Source organism: Lagopus leucura, unplaced genomic scaffold (assembly GCF_019238085.1).
Source record: "Lagopus leucura isolate 7727_CA_CO unplaced genomic scaffold, USGS_WTPT01 Super-Scaffold_100008, whole genome shotgun sequence".
In the NCBI taxonomy this organism is placed as follows: Eukaryota; Metazoa; Chordata; class Aves; order Galliformes; family Phasianidae; genus Lagopus; species Lagopus leucura.
In genome coordinates this window covers 14,228,611-14,245,119 of record NW_024962265.1, presented here as the reverse complement: position 1 = coordinate 14,245,119, position 16,509 = coordinate 14,228,611, and the positions used below count along the sequence as shown (strand labels likewise).

The 16,509-nt window shown below is 43.7% G+C and overlaps 2 protein-coding genes across 10 annotated transcripts in view; both read right to left on the bottom strand.

The window, feature by feature from the left end:
- LOC122180820 (maltase-glucoamylase, intestinal-like) overlaps positions 1–2,802 on the bottom strand; it is a gene marked incomplete at its 5' end in the record, with an annotated part of 47,651 nt that extends 44,849 nt beyond the window's left edge. Inside the window, one exon of the mRNA XM_042872736.1 lies at positions 2,729–2,802. Within this exon, the coding sequence (XP_042728670.1) occupies positions 2,729–2,802 (74 nt within the window). The remainder of the gene's footprint in view (positions 1–2,728) is intronic.
- Positions 2,803–8,362: 5,560 nt separating this feature from the next.
- KIF21A (kinesin family member 21A) overlaps positions 8,363–16,509 on the bottom strand; it is an 83,191-nt gene continuing 75,044 nt past the window's right edge. For all 9 annotated transcript variants that reach the window (XM_042872308.1, XM_042872310.1, XM_042872314.1 and 6 more), the window contains 6 exons: positions 16,060–16,240; positions 15,547–15,711; positions 14,824–14,941; positions 13,900–14,070; positions 10,811–11,010; positions 8,363–9,632 (listed from right to left, as the gene is read on the bottom strand). In XM_042872308.1, coding sequence (XP_042728242.1) covers positions 9,539–9,632; positions 10,811–11,010; positions 13,900–14,070; positions 14,824–14,941; positions 15,547–15,711; positions 16,060–16,240 — 929 coding nt within the window. In that variant the 3' untranslated portion in view covers positions 8,363–9,538. The remainder of the gene's footprint in view (positions 9,633–10,810; positions 11,011–13,899; positions 14,071–14,823; positions 14,942–15,546; positions 15,712–16,059; positions 16,241–16,509) is intronic.

The following is a 16,509-nucleotide window of genomic DNA, read 5'->3' as shown; positions in this document are numbered from 1 at the left end:
GAAGAGAGGTAAGAGGGAGGAAAGCCAAGGAAGAGAAACAAAGGCAGCAGGAGAGCTGCCCACCAGCAGCTGTTCATCCCAGAGCCACCAGCAGCACCTGGATCATTTCCCTGCATGACCCCATCTGATCCTCACCCTGTGCAGGCAAAGCAGAGCCCATCCTTGATTGCCAGAAAATGTGGCTGTACTTGGCTTTTTATTCCTGATCTGGACTCCACATGAGGTTTGCAATCAGCTGCTGATGGCTCTTCCCTGATATAATTCATTCCTCTCCCCTCTTGTATTGATTGCAAAGCACTGGATATATCCTGCACTCCTCAAGCCAGCACTCAGGAGGCTCAGCTATCACAGAGACTCCTTATATGCAGCTGGGAGGAACGCCTGTAAAGCACATCCAGGAATCTCTGCAGACTCCAGGTTCCACTGCTCTGCTCTGCGGTGCTGTGGATGCAGTGATAAATCGCTCCTCAAAGGAGGAGGCAGTGGGAGCACAAGTGGCAGAGCTGGGATGGGCTTTTATGTCAGGCAGATGGAGTAGGACCTTGCCACCAGCTGTCCTGCCATCCTACAGCTCCTGCGTCTGCAGCTTAGAATTACAAAATCATTTAGGGATGGAAAAATACCTTCAAAATCATAAAATCCAATCATCAGCCTGATTTAATGGGGCCCATCTCTGAACCACATCCCTCAGTGCCATGCCTACACATCTCTTAAATACCTCCACAGATGGGAATTCTGCCATTTCCCTGGGCAGCCCATTCCAACAGCTGACCACCCCTCCCCACAAGGAAATTCTAAATCTTTTCTGGGGCAACTTGTGATCATTGCCTTGCATCCTATTGCTTGTCACCACAGAAAAGAGACCAATGCCCTCCTCACTGCAACCTCCTGTTGGGCAGCTGTAGGGAGCAACGAGGTCTCCCTTCATCTTCCTTTCTTCCAGACTAAACAACCCCAAGCCCTTCTGTCACTGCTCGTAATTCACGTGGTCCAGCCCCTTCACCAGCCTCACTTTTCTTCTCTATGTACGCACCCCTGCCAGGGGTGACCCTTCAGCCTATAACTACCACCAATGCCGTTTGAGTGAAGCAGAAGCCCCCAGAAGCACAGAATTTCCTATCTCTAAGCAAAATGCTCCCTCTCTCTGCTGACAAGGATCTTCTCTTAGCAGTGCTGCTCAGAGGCTAACCCTGTGGCCTGGGGTCACCGCAAGGACTGAGCTCTCTGCCAGCCCTAGTTGCTGTGCAGGCACCTCTGCCTTCACTGTTCTAATTAATGAGCTTCTGCCAAAATCTCTCATTACAAAGAGAGGAAAATTGGGTCTTTAGCTTAAGCCCACTGCTTTCACAAAGCTGTTAAGTCTAACGAGGAATTAAATTATTTTTGTTATCGTGCAATGCATAATGCATTCCTTTACAATAACCTGCAAAAGGAAAACTTTACAGCATTGGCTGCAGTGCCCAAAAAGAGACGGCATGAGGCTGCAGTTAAAAGGACAGACAGCTAATTAAAACCCAGTTCCATCTGCAGCCATTCCAGAGGCTGCATCACATCACACATGTGAAGCCATCCCTGTATTTAATGCATAGATTATGCTTATCTTTTGAATCTATTTAACAAAGAGCTTCTGGGAAAAAAAAACAAAACAACACAACAACAGTGATCTGACCTGCTCTGTTCATATTTGGCTGGACTCTTTTCAGTGGTGAGTGGAGACAGGACAAGGGGAAACGGCCAGAAACTGCAGCATAGGAAGTTCTGCACAAATGTACGCAAGAACTTCTTTACAGTGCGGGTGACGGAGCACTGGAACAGGCTGCCCAGGGAGGTGGTGGAGTCTCCTTCTCTGGAGATGTTCAAGACCTGCCTGGATGCCTACCTGTGCGACCTGCTGTAGGGAACCTGCTTTGGCAGGGGGTTGGACTCGATGATCTCTGGAGGTCCCTTCCAACCCCTACAATTCTGTGATTCTGTGATATTTGGGGTTCCACTTGGATCTCAAGGACCCTCTGGGAGTGCACTTTGCAAAGGGTTCATCTGCTCCAACACTGGCAGAGTTGGTACCAAGGACAAGGGGTGGGTGTAGTCAGGAGCTTCACCTCAAAACGTGCTGCTGATCTGAAGTGTTAATACAACCATACCCACAGCCTTCCACAGAGCACAATTTGATCCTCTCTCACAAGATCCTAATGCAAACATTCCCAAATTACAATGCCCTGTGCCTCTGCTCTGCCAATCTGAGTGATGCAGAAGTGATGTCTCACAGAGCGACAGGCCAGACCTACCTGCACCACCTCCTGCTTCCATTGGAGTCAGTGGTAGCTGGAGCCTGAGGGCCCCTAAGAACACGACTTTCTCAGGTATACAGCTGGGAGAGTGGCACACGAGCTCATGCTCACCTTCTGGTGCATTACAGCACCCCATATTTCGGAAAACAGTGCTTCAGTACTTCCACAACCTCAGAACAGCAATGCCTCAAGCCATGTGCCCAGAAGCTAGCAGTCTTAAAGCTTATTTGGCTTAACAGATCATCATTCTTGCGTGCCTGTGGATAATCACTCATTAGACAGGCAGATACCCTACTAATAATGAGGATTTTCAAGGAGCAACTGGATTTACGCTGGTTTGTGCTTGAGGCAGTGTCACACAGCAAAACCTGAGGAAGCAGCACTTGCCCCGTCCCTCCTACTGCCTCCAGAGCGCGGTGCTGGCAGCACTCTGTACTCACAGCACTGTGCCGGTGCTCTTCCTCTTCACTCGGAAGTGCGAGGAGTCAGATGATAACTCCACATCATAGTTGGCATCCTCAGCAGCCACCCCTGGGGCATCAATGCTGAGGGGCACTTCGAAGCGCTCCCGGCTGGGGTCGTACACCTGGGCAGGGAAAGGCCGATGGTTAGCTGGTGCGGGGTTGGCCTTGTAACGGCATCGTCCTCGTAATACTCACCTTGAACCTGAGCCTGTCCTTTGTCTGGAACTCCACATCCATGACAATGGGAGAGATGTCATCACCAAACAGTGACACTGTGCTGCGCTTGTCCAACGTCACCCTGTGACAGAAACCAGCCTCAGTCCCACTGCTACCTCTTGGTGCAGGGAAACAACTCAGCATTTCTACATCAGCTCTTAAAAATAATACATCAAGCATTAGTTGGTATAGAGAAAAAACCTGAGGTGAATCTCCCATTTGCTGAGATCCACCTCCTCATGGCTGAGTTGGTGGCATTGGGCTGCTGATTGCAGCAGAAGACTGAGCTCCCAGCACAGTGCTCAGCTGTCATGAGATCACGGAACCAAAGAATCACTGAACAGTTTGGGCTGGAATGGACCTCAGAGCGAACCCATTCCCAACCCCTGCTGTGGGCTGGCTGCTCCCCAGCAGCTCAGGCTGCCCAGGTCCCCATCCAACCCAGTCCCGAGCGCCTCCAGGGATGGGGCACCCACAGCTCTATGGGCAGCTGTGCCAGGGCCTCACTGCCCTCTGAGTAAAGAATTTCCTCCTAATATCTAACCTAACAATTTCTTATTTTAGTTGAAGTCTTTCCCCCTGTTCCAGCCCTGGCACTGACAATTTCCCCTATCTCTGATTATTGGCTTTTCGTCCCTATGGATGAATTCAGCAGCATGCAGTAGCTTTTAGTTTACTGAGATTTAAGGCTAAAAATCAGATGACAAAGTCTTATATTGTTAGCTTGGCTCTTCTTGCCATTAACAGGCAAGAGATAATGGCCTCAAGTTTCACCTGGAGAGGTTCAGGTTGGATATGGGGAATGACTTCTTCTCCAAAAGGGTGGTGAGGCAGTGGCACAGGCTGCCTGGGGAGGTGGTGCAGTCACTGTCCATGGAGGAGTTTGTGAAACATGGAGATGTGGCACTGAGGGATGTGTTTAGTGGGCATGGTGGGGATGAGCTGATGGTTGGATTAGATGATCTTAATGGTCTTTTCCAAACTTTCTGATTCTGTGATGCTATGATTCTATGAAGTGTGTGGTTTCCATGCACTGGTGGCATGAGCAGAACCCCAGCTGCACATGGCTTACAGAAACACAGCTGCCACCCCCTCCCTCACCAGACTCGGGCACAACGGCTCACTGCCAGCTTACCTCCAGCCTTTCACTGTCTTCTCCATGCTCCTGGCCAGTGAGTAGCCATAGGTGCTGTCCTCAGAGAAGAAGCACCAAGGAGCGTTGGGGACATCAGTGGCACACCAGGTGCAGCCGAGTGCCTCGCAGCTCTGCTGGGTCGCACCGGGCTGGGGGTGGCAGTTTACACGTCTTGCTGCTGGCACCGTGCACTGCTCTGTGCTGGAGCCATGGCTGCAGCCTAAGGCTAAGAGACAAAAAGCAGTCAGGGAGCGTGGAATGACACACAGAGAGCCACAGAACAAACAGTAAGAGCTTTTGCAGTTACTCTTCTTTTGATGAGGTGTTTTTGCCTCGCTTTAGGGCCAACACTACAACTCCCGTGGCTGAGATGTCATCAGAGCAGCATGCTTCCTGGTGACCAAAACGAGAGGTTCTGTCCCCATGACCACCCACTGCTGTCCCAGTGCCTGGCTCCTGCACAGGAGGATCACTGAGGGCACCCCTATCACATGGCGTAGGGTAGCAGGCTGACAGTTGAGTTCTGCCCTCTGAATCATTACCAGGGCAGGTTCAGGTTGGATATGAGGAAACATTTCTTCTCCAAAAGGGTGGTGAGGCAGTGGCACAGGCTGCCCAGGATGGTAGTGGAGTCACCGTCCCTGGAGGTGTTCAAGAAACATGGAGATGTGGCACTGAGGGATATGGTTAGTGGGCAGAATTGGTGGGGATGGGTTGACAGCTGGATTAAGTGATTTCAGTGGTCTGTTCCAACCTTAATAATCCTATGAAAACTCGAGACTAAAGCTACTTGAAAAATAACTATTCTTTTCCACGACATGACAGTCATCTTCACTTTTCACAGTTTTTAACTGGACTGGTGTGTACCTGGAAGCTTAAAAAGTGTTTGCTGACACAGTCCGAAGTATTCCAACATAATGAAGTTCACAAGAAAATGTGCACAAGCAATTTTTACATATACTGAAAAAAATTACAGCATAAAACTGTGGGTTCACTAGAAAATAGCATCATTTGGCAATGTCAGAGTTTTTGTAGGTTGCTCTGAAAGTAATGCATCCTATCTATTTCCACGGAGACCACAACAGCTACAAAAAGCACAATAACACTGTTTGATAGAGCAAATTCTCGGCTACTAAAGTCTATTTTTCAACAGTCACCACCATCAGCATCCGCCATCACCAGCAATGAACAAGAGCCTGCATGCCATACTCATAAAAATCTACAGCAGCATAGGTGACTCATGTGGCCACTGCTGAAACACACCACCCACTGCCTTACAGTGCTCACATCCACTGGTGGTCTCCATAAATGATCAGCAAGCATCAGTAAATGTCAATGGGTGCCATTTTTTCTGCATGGAGGATTTCAGTGACACATTTTTGCCCACAACATCAGAGGCAGATGGTGGTGGCACAGCAGTAGGGTTGAACCTTCCCTTCAGCATTTCATTGCATTTTGTTGCCGTGTGACAGATGACAGCGGAGGGGCAGCCTGACACAATGGTGCGTGATATAGAGGCGCATATGAAGCAAAAATGTGAAATCAGCCCACACGTGCCAGTTAACATCTGGGCAGATGGAGCACAGAGTAAAACCACCACATTTCACTATTTTTTCCCAGTAGAAATCAAATTTCACTCTTTTCATTACTTACAACATGACTGAACGCACCAGAGCAGGTTATTAACATCTCATAGGAGGCTCTTATCAACTTCTTTCTATCATGAAATGTCTTCAAAACACTTCATAAGGACATTGTGAATGGAAAGTTTGATGGAAAAAAAAAATTGCTTCTGTAGGAGCCTAGAAAGCCCTCCTTCTGCATGAAGCTGGAGCTCTCCTGGAAATTTTGGTAGCATATTCAGGTCTGAGCAGCTGAATCAGGCTGCCTCCTTCACATCTTGTTCCCTAAATTCCTGCTATCCATACAGCATAATGGCAAAGGAAAGGTGCAAATTCCTCCTTCTACCCTTTTTTTTTTTTTTCCTCTTATTTTTAATTGAAGGCCTTTGCATCATTTTTCCCCTGTCACTTATTCCCTATGTTTGTAAGCATGTGTTGAAATGAAATGCAAAAGAGCAGCCAAACTCAGCAATAGCTGGGGCTACGTGCTCCTTTTCCCTGATAATTTCCATGGGAACAGAAGCTAAAGAGAGGGAGCTTGAAAGATAGAAATGAAAAAGCATTCCTGTTTGTTTTTAAAAACCCTTACTTTACTTCTACAAAATTGTTAAAGGGCGCTGCAATGAGGCGTGAGCAAGGAGTTAAAAATCACCACATTCCTTCTAATTCACAAGCACAAGCTCTTGCATTTTGGGCTCACCTTCACTTTTGCTGTTTCCCTCTACCTTTATCTCTCAACACAATGAGAATCAGCTCTATTCTCTCCTTATTAGACCCCAGACTGATTCACCACCGATATACACAGGTAAAAAAAAGCCAGGAAGCAAATTATCCAAGGTAACATTACCTTTCAGCAGCTGAATGACTTCAGTCCATCTGCTCTGGTACCCAAGAGCTGAATGCACCATTGGACTGGGGTGTATTTATAAAATGAGCCAGCACTGTTACCTTCCCATAGAGTCACCTCAGGTGGAGTTCAGCCTATGCCTGTCTTCTCCTTTTCCATGTGAAAAGAAGAGCTCCCACCCCAATAGCTTTCCTGTTGTTGCCATGTTTAGATCTTGCTTTTAAGTCCTGTGACAAAAAGAAGTTCTGTGCACCTACCTGCCAGCACGGTGACCAAGAGCCAGAGCCCCCTGACCCCATCCATGACTGAACGCTGACATCTGGCCGCAGCCTGCAGCCTTATATACCAGGCCAAGGCACAACACACATCTCAATTATCTTGTTCTGATTATTAATGAGACATCACCAATGTTTTCTCAAATCTAGCCCAGGAAACTCAGGTTATGGTAACATGTGGCGTTGCAATCATTAAGCAGCAGATAAGATAGGGCTGGTGACAAATTTGTTCACAAACCTTGACAAATTTCTCAACTCCAGCTTTGAAAGAGGGTCATTTTCCCAAGACTTCCCAAAAATTATTTCCCAGAGACTCTTCTCTCTTTACAGAAGCCCCTCCAGAGCCCTGTGTTTACCATTTTCTAATTTATCATTTGTCAGATACACAACTTTATACTAAAATGAAACATCAGGAGAAAAACCAACACAGTGGAAGAAATATCCATTTAAACAAGAACTGGGACTGTGACCTTTACAAAATGACAAATTTCCTCCAGCTATTTGATGGTGAGAACTTCCAGGATAAGCCTGTGTTGTACAGTAAGGTTCATTTTGATGCGACGTCTTCCCAGAGGAAAAAATAACTTTCTATACACACGCTATCAAAGAGTTATATTGGTGCTAACCACAAGACAGCTTCATAAAACAAAATGTCTGTTTTCAAGTATTACCAGAGAGAAGCATCTGTAACTCAGACTGTTGCAACAACAGACCCTCACCATATGGTCCATTAAGACAGAACAGCCTGACAGCAAGCAGCAATTTCTTAGGCTTATAAAGACTTTTAAAAAAACAGTAGTTGAAAACCACAGTGTCTGTACGAATTACAGACTGGGAAAACAGCAGCCCTGTTGAGGACATGGGCTGCCCAGAGAACCCAAACATGCACCAATGCCCGAGCCAGGCAGAAGGGGAACCCTGCACCAGGCACAGCCTCTTGCACATAAATCCACTCCATTTCCTCAGGTCCCAAACAACACGTGTTTGCAGGCACCTTTTAAATTCCTCAGAAGCATGAGAGGTAAGGGGCAGCAATACCAAACAGTGACTGCTTTAACTCCTAACCTGTATGCTGCTTAACAATACATATCATTACTTATTTCTGCCAAAACCTGGGCTAAATCAGACTTAAATCACACAGAGTATGCAGTTTCATCTGCTTTCCAGCTGAGCTGAGAAGGAAATAAGATCTTCTCAAAGAAGAGTTAGGAGCTTCAGAGCTTCTCTTTGCTTGACACTGTGTAATAAGGGAAGAAATGATCTCTTGAGAACAGGGCACATCTGCTCCATTTGAAGTCAGCACTGTACTTGGTACAAGGGAATCCTGCTAGAGTTCCTGAGTACCACTGAACAGAAACAATGGCTAACTAGAAGACAGGACTGGGATACCAACCCATGGGCTCTATTACCCAGCAAGGAATTCTACTGTATTATGTAACATTGTGCATTTTCACATGTGGAGCCTTTGCAAGTGAACTGTTTATAAGGAACTATGAAGAAAAACACAAAGAGAAATAGTTCACATTCACATCTTTATTTAAGTGTTACCTACACAAGCTATAATTTACAGACTTATATTTTTCTGGGGAAAAACAAAACAAAACAACCAACAACAAAAAACATCCAAACATTGTATCTGAATCTACATAAGTTTTTAAAATCTGCAGAATTTACAAATTAATATTCAGAGCAGTTGGCTAAATTATACATCCTCCCTCAATATCCACATTCTAGGAACTTTAAGAGTCATACAGGCACATGATAAGATATTTTCTTTATACAACCATCTATTTACATAGCTTTCCCAATACATGTGGTTCAGTTCTCAAAGTAACTGCCAAGGTTTGCAAAACAGTGTATTTAAAATACATTTAGCAGCATATAAAATTAGATAAAAAGGAAAGATATTTTGCTTTAAAAAAAAAGAAAATGTGAGATGATAGAAACGAATTCATAAGAAAAATAGATTAAGGTATACTTCTGTGATGACATTAAGAACATCTAGTCATTACAGATTATAGGCAAAACACTAATAAAACATACCAGTTTATGAGCATTTTAGTTCTAGTCCTGAGCACAGAGTGTACACAGCTGCACAGCTTTGGTCAACAAGGATTATACGCTAAGGTTAGCACAACTCATGTAGCGTTTGCTGTTAGCAGGACACAGACATATCAGAACGATCTGCCCCAGCAGCTTCCTCCTGTTCACTTCACTTCCCTAACAACAGGGCAAGTGACCTTTAAAATCCTGAAACAATGCCTGTCATAATCAAAGGCTTATTAATAGGACATCATCAGTCCCTCTCTACCCTAAAATGCGACACAGCTGATCATACTTGTGAGTGAAATACAGCAGAGCACTCTTTAATATATTCCTGGTTATAATTTTGAGATGGTCATTAGAGAAGACTGACTTCCAGTTAACTCAAACTGCAAGTGTTACACAAGTGCACACAAATTCAGCCATTATATATAGACATACATACGTGATCACTGAGATACAAGAATGCTACCCTTGGGTTTTGTTTTCCCTACATACAGTACATACTTTAAGGACAGCAGGTCTAGTAGAAGAGTTCACTCTTATTTTTCAGCTCATTCCAGTCATCAGCATTCACTTAATAAGTATACAGCAAACTGCATAGGGTGCACTTCAACTTCATCAACATCTTTATTTATGCCCATCTTCTCAGTTACTGGCCAGATCTTCACTTCCATCTCCTGCATCGGAGATCTGTCCATCTATCACATTCCGAGCTTTCCAGATCCTCACAGTTCTGTCACTGAAAAACAAACAAACAAAAAGTCAAACCAGAATTCTAGTTAGGTGGTTAAGTTGGAGAGGGAGCACGACAGGAGGAAAAAGGCTGCAGGTGCCTTATTCAGAAAGTCATTTTTAGAGAACTGAGGAATTTGTTTCCTTAAATAGCAATATAACCTGCGAAGGCGAAGCAAACCCTATGAAGCATAAGCACTCACTCATGTACTTACTATTGAGAAGATTGCCTTAAATGGCAACTCCTGTATTTCTTATTTCCTTCTCCAAAAACAAACAACAACACAGAAACACCTCAGGATGCAGCAGTCAGACCAGACTTTAGCACAGCATAGAATTTTTCTGACTCAAACACCACAAGTTCTGGAGGCCTTCAGCACAGTATTACAAGTCCCAAAAGGATGGAATTTTCTGCTAATAATAAAATTTCATTTGCACGTGACCTAGACATATTAATATCTTTAGATATTAATTAATAGGGACATAATCTTTGTCAACTCCAACAATGCTTAGCACCAGGACACAAGATGACAGTGTTCACAGCTCCCATGCAAAGCCTGCACCTCTAAGTGCAGTCCCCTCCACTTTTCTTTCTTCAGGATTAGGTTAATTTCTTAATATGCCCACATTTACTGAGGCAGCAGATATCAAGGTGTTTAAACGACAGGAAGACAACTTGCAAAGCTTCTGCTCTAGGCGAGCACTTAACATGGCATCTAGAAACATCCCCACGTGTCAGGAGTTTGACATTTGGGAATATGTCAGTGAACAGCCTAATTGCAGAGAGGTGCAAGATGGTAAAATACTCAGTATTGTTCAATTCTCCCTCTGCCATCCCAAACATCAGAGGTCTCTGAACTGTTTTACTTATGCATGCCATCACTAAGAAATTACTGAGCATGCACTACCAATATATTTATTGTTATCCACTTATCATCTACACATATGCACCAAAGTTCCAGTATTTTCTTCTCCCATCCCAAAGGATCACTTTTGCATACCCTGCAGTGCACACACCCCACTGCAGAGACCACTGCTGTAGGTTACTGGCACTGAGAGGCATGGACCAGGTCCTCCCACTTCTGCTAATGACTAACACAGCTGAAGATCTAAACACGTTTGCATGGGTAAAACTATAGCTAAAACTATACAAAAAAAAGGGGCCTATGGATCAGAAAAACTCACTCTGATGCTGTAAAAATCTGGCCGGAGTTGGTGCAGATTGCATTTATAGGACTGTCGTGTCCCTTCATCTCCCCAATTGGTGCAAAGGTGTCAACGTTCCAGAGCTTGAGGGTTCCTCCTCTGCAGCCGCTGAGCAGAACTGGAGCACCAGGCACCAGGCCCAGAGCACACACCCAGTCCTTATGAGCATTAGGAACTTGCTGAAAAACAGAAAGCAGATGAATCTCATAGGGTGAAAAAGAATTATAGATGATTGAGCTCAGAAGCAGAAACTAAAAAAAAAATCCTGATTCTAAGCCCGATTCCAGTCCTGTGGTTGATTATCTATTATGTCAAGCCCTGCTACTACTTTTTTATTAGAGTAAGGAGGTGCCTTTCTTCCATGAGGCTACTTCCATATGAGTCACCTTGGATTTGTTTCTCTTTGAAAATCAGTGCTACAAAACAAGAAAAAAAATCCAATATGCACAACTGCCATGAGGTGGAACAGAAAATTACTTTGGGATAATGCTAAATCTACATATAAACAACATGGATAAACAACATGGAGGAGGGTTCAGATGCATATTTGAATGCACGCATGGTTGCTGTGGGTTTTTCGAGTTTGTCTGTAAAACTTTGGAAGTGAAAGAAAATCCAACACACTGATAAAAAAAATACACCAGGGAAGCAAAAACCATTTGCCTTTCTGCTTTCTCATCTTCCCATTACAGTTCCTAAAATGATTTTATGATAGGGCACTTAAAATCATTTAGTATTTATTGAGGAAGGACACTAACATTTTACTGCTGATTCAGAAAGCAAAACGCTTCACAGAATGGCCAAGAACAAAAGACACCAGGGATACAAACACCAGGCATGTAATAGCTCAAGCCTGCTTTCTTTTAAGGGAAGCAGAACCAGCTCTTCACCAATTCTGCAGGAACTCTTTGCTACCATTCCCAACGCGGAGAAAGCTTTCAGGAACATCCTGCAGCTTTCTAGGAACATCCTGAAGCTTTAACTATAATATACACTGCTTGGGATGCACTGCACTAAATGATGCACATGATCTCCAAATCTTTTTGAATAATACGTTTGCTGAGTAATTTTCACCAGTTAAGTCTTCCAACTCAGGACTCGTGTCTTGGAATGTTACTATTTATATTTTGAAGCAGGTTCAGCTGTATTTCAAGCTTTGATCCTTATCTAAAACGGCCGTGTCAAGGAATACCAGGAATACGGATGAAAGCTGCAGTATTTAGATTCTACTACATCAAAATTACATCTACATTTACTGAAAAATAACTGAGTTACAAATGTCCTTACCAACAGGTCAAGGGAGGCGATTCTGCCCCTTACTTTGCTCTGGTGAGAACCCACCTGAAGTACTGCATCCAGTCCTGGAGCCCCCAACACAAGACGACACGGTGTTGGAGTGGAGCAGGTCTAGAGGAGGGCCGTGGAGATGACAGAGCACTTTCCCTATGAGGACAGGCTGAGAGAGCTGTGCTCTTCAGCCTGGAGAAGAGAAGGCTCCAAGGAGACCTTATATAGCAGCCTACCAGTACCTGAACGGGGCCTACAGGAAAGCTGGGGAGGGATATTTTATAAAGGCGTGTAGCAACAGAACAAGGGGAAATGGCTTTACACTGGAAGAGGGTAGATTTAGACTAGATATTAGGAAGAAATTCTTTTCTGTCAGGATGGTGAGACACTGGAACAGGTTGCCCAGTGAGGTTGTGCATGCTTCCTCCTCCTCAGAAGCATTCAAAGCCAGGCTGGATGGGGCTTCGAGCAATCTGGTCTAGTGGGGGATGTCCCTGCCTATTGCAGGGGGGCTGGAACTGGAGGATCTGAAAGGTCTCTTCCAACACATTCATGGTTCTATGATTCTATGTTATGCCTGCAGAAGCACAGAATAGCTGAGATTGGCAGAGATCTTTGGAGATCATCTAGTTCAACCCCCTACTCAAATCTGGGTCAGCCAGAGTAAGTTGTCCAGCTTTTTCTTTTTCCCCCTCCCCATTTAAATGGAATTTCCTGCATTTTAGTTTGTGCCCACTGTTCATTTTTTTATCCACTGGATACTACTGAGCAGTATCTGGCTCCATTGTCTTTTCTCCCTCCTATTTTAGGTATTTACATATACTGACAATGTCCCCTTGAGCCTTCTCTTCTCCAGGCTGAAGAGACCCAGCTCTCTTGGTGTCTCCTCATGAGAAAGGCTCCAGTTCCCTAATCCTCTTAAAGCTCTTTCAGCACAAAGCACAGTTTCAGGTCTTTGTTGAACTTCCTCCAGTCTGTCTATGTCTCTCTTGTACTGGGGAGTCCAGAAGTGGAGATAGCAATTCCTGATGCATCTCTCCAGTGCAGAGCAGATGGGAAGTATCAACACTGCACCAACTCTCATCCTAATGCAGTCCAGGAGTACACTTGCTGCAAGAACACTTTGCAGCTGGCTGGTCCCCAGGCTGTACTACTGGTGTTTGGAGTTACTCCTTATGGGATGCAAGACTTGACATTTCCATCTGTCAAACTTCATGAAGCTCCTCTGCACCAGCCTGTAGAAGCCCTTCTGAAGGGCAGCACAACCATCCGCTCTACCAACCACTCCTCATGGTTTTGCATCACCAGCAATTGTGCTCAGACTACACTCTGCTGCATTGTCCAGGCCATCAATGAAAACATTAAAGAGAATCGCTCCCAAAATTGACACCTGGGATACAGCACTAGTGACTGGGCTTTGTGCTGCTGGTCATAATTCTTTTAGCTCAGAAGTTCAGCCAGTTTCCAGTTCATCTCACAGTGCACTTCTCTAGTGCTTCACATTCTTAATCAGTTTGTGAATAAGCATATTTTCACAGACAGCATAAAAAGCCTTGTTCAGTCTGGATAAACAACATGAGATTCTTCCCCTCATCCATTCAAGCCAGTCAGAGAAGGCTTCACTCTGACTGGGTATAGTTCCTCCTCCATGAATCCATGTTGACTACCTCCCATCACCTTCTTGTCCTTCCGAATAGTCATCATCTAAACTTGAACATTTACGCAGCCTGAGAAACATACTAAACATGACTGTCACATTAGTCATGTGATTTTTATATTACCTGAAGAAGGTCTTTCTGAGCCAAGTCCCATTTCTTAATTCCATTATCTCTGGATCCACTGAAAAGGTTGTCTCCCATAATAGCAAGTGCTTCGATGCCATCATAGTGAGGAGGTTCAAAATTGTGTGTAGGACTTACGCTTCCAAGAGCCCCTTCAGTTACATCAAACATCTAAAATAAAATAAATGTTCAAATATGATTAGCAAAATTATCTGCTATCTAACCAGCTTGGAGATGTGCACTGGAGCTTGTGGGTTCAGATACACTCTGGCTGAAGTAGAAAAAAAAAAGGCTGCAAATAAAGAACAGACTTCCTAACATTGAATGAAATTAATCATGATGATGAGACACAAGAAAGCATCATAATCTAACTATGCATAGTGAGATTCATATTCTCACTATGCATAGTCTTTAACACAACTCAGAGCAATCAAAAAGCATGTGCTAATGAATCACCCAAAAGACTGAAGTGCACAGACCTTTCTCCATTCCCAGTTCACAACTGGGGTAAAGCTTACGCTCCCACGTGGGAGCATACAGAGCATCTCTGCCAAGGGAACTGGGCCTGCACCCCAAAACAGACGCATTCTTTGAAGTAACTTTGAGCCTGTTAAAGCACCTGAACAGGAGATGTTGCAAATATGTCTCTAAGACCTCACACACCTGAAGTCCACCTCACATGCAGTGAGGAAAAAGATTAATTATAGACAATCTGATCCATGATGTTTTCAAGAACATTCCATCACATGATAAAAATACCACTTAAGTGCTAGTTATTAAGATCAAACATTATCCATAATCTATAACTGACAGAAGAATTTCCATTCGGGTTATCAGATTTCAGATATGGGTCACTTCTGCTGAAGCCTGCAACTCATACTGATGTTAGGAGTTAAAATACATAGGCAAATACTAATGGCTTACCTTTATATAATGGTCCTTTGAACCAGTGACAATAAGATCCTGTCCATTGGAAATTCGATCCACAGTAAGGCACATGACAGGACCCAGGTGACCAGTGAGCTTTCCTGTAGACTGAAATCTTCAAGAACAAGAGAAAAAAATGACTGAGGATTTTCTACTTTTTTGTGTATCCAACATAAAACATAAAACAGTTTCTGCTAGAATGGGTCTTCTAACTTATCCTCTGGTTACATACTCTGCTTATACCCACATGAAAATGCTAAATCATTGTTAAGTGGAAACCAAAGCTTCTATTTCAAAAAACAAACACATCAGGCCCCATAAAGTATTTTGAATGGTCTCTTTGAGTGCGGGTTCTGTTTGGAAAGGTACTATCTAATAATGATTATAGCCACACATTACATTGCACTACATCAGTAGATTCTCATAATCTTATTGGCAATTACCAGTCACAACACATGAATTTATCACATCATTCTTCAGTGCTTTTTTTTTTCCCCAGTAATTTTTACTTAAACAATTCATCATAACTTTACCATGTGAGGAAATAAAGAGCTCTTCCACTACTATCTCAGTAACAACTGTAGCAAAAATTAGCTATTGACTAATTGGCTATATTTCATGGTTATGGATATTACCACACACAGGAAACATCTCACTGATTTTGCTTCATATGTGCATGTGACCTCTGAAGGAACATGCTCTTCCACTGGTGTTCAGTACCTTTTCAGGTCCCACATCCTCACTGAATTTCCAGCAGCTGCATAGAGGAATGTGCCAGTTGGATTTAGTGCAATCTGATTAATCTGATTCTCTCCAGCTGGGATAGTGACCGTTCTGTTGGTACTTCCCGAACACACATCGCCAGGCATTGCCTGGCCTGAAGACCTAAGCAAAGGGAGGGAGCAGAAAAAAGTAGAAATTAGTAAGACAACTCCATTATTTTCTCCTTACTTTACATGTTGTTTAAAATAAAGCCCATTTACCCGAGCAAAAAGACCATAAAGCCAATAATGAATACCAAAGACTTGCTAAAACACTACAGGCATGCATGCAAGCAAGCTCATGTTTTCATATATTACCAACACCCTACGCTGACTTAGCTTGAATGTGTAAATAAAACCACCAGCCCCAACAGCATATTTGAGTTACACTGTGCACTACTGAATTTAATCTAATTTAATTTTAGATTAAAACTCATTCAAGCTCCTGTTATTCAAGGTTTAACATACTTACGTCAATGTCCGAACACACTTAGCAGAATCTCTGATGTCCCACACTTTGATATAGGAGGTTGAGACTGTGAAGACCAAACTTGTGTAGTTGCAATACTTTATAGAAACAACATTGTTTGGATGACCCCCTAGAGACATAATCTCTTGTCCAGTTACCAGATTCCAGACTTTACAGGTACGGTCTACATGAAGTCAAGAAAAACAAAAAAAGGGGGGGAGGGAATTAAAATTAAAGACATCATGTTTTTCCAAAAGGCCAGTAATTAAAATAAACAAATGAATCCATATACCCATTTGCACTCAAATATATCGCTCTCTTTTGATATGCACTGCACAAAATGTCCACATTAAATTGGTCTTAAAGAGTACACAAGGGCATCATCTACCATGATCAAAGCAAAGCAAGGTTAATCCTTCTATGTCAAGTTCTAGATATGCACATTAGGTCCAA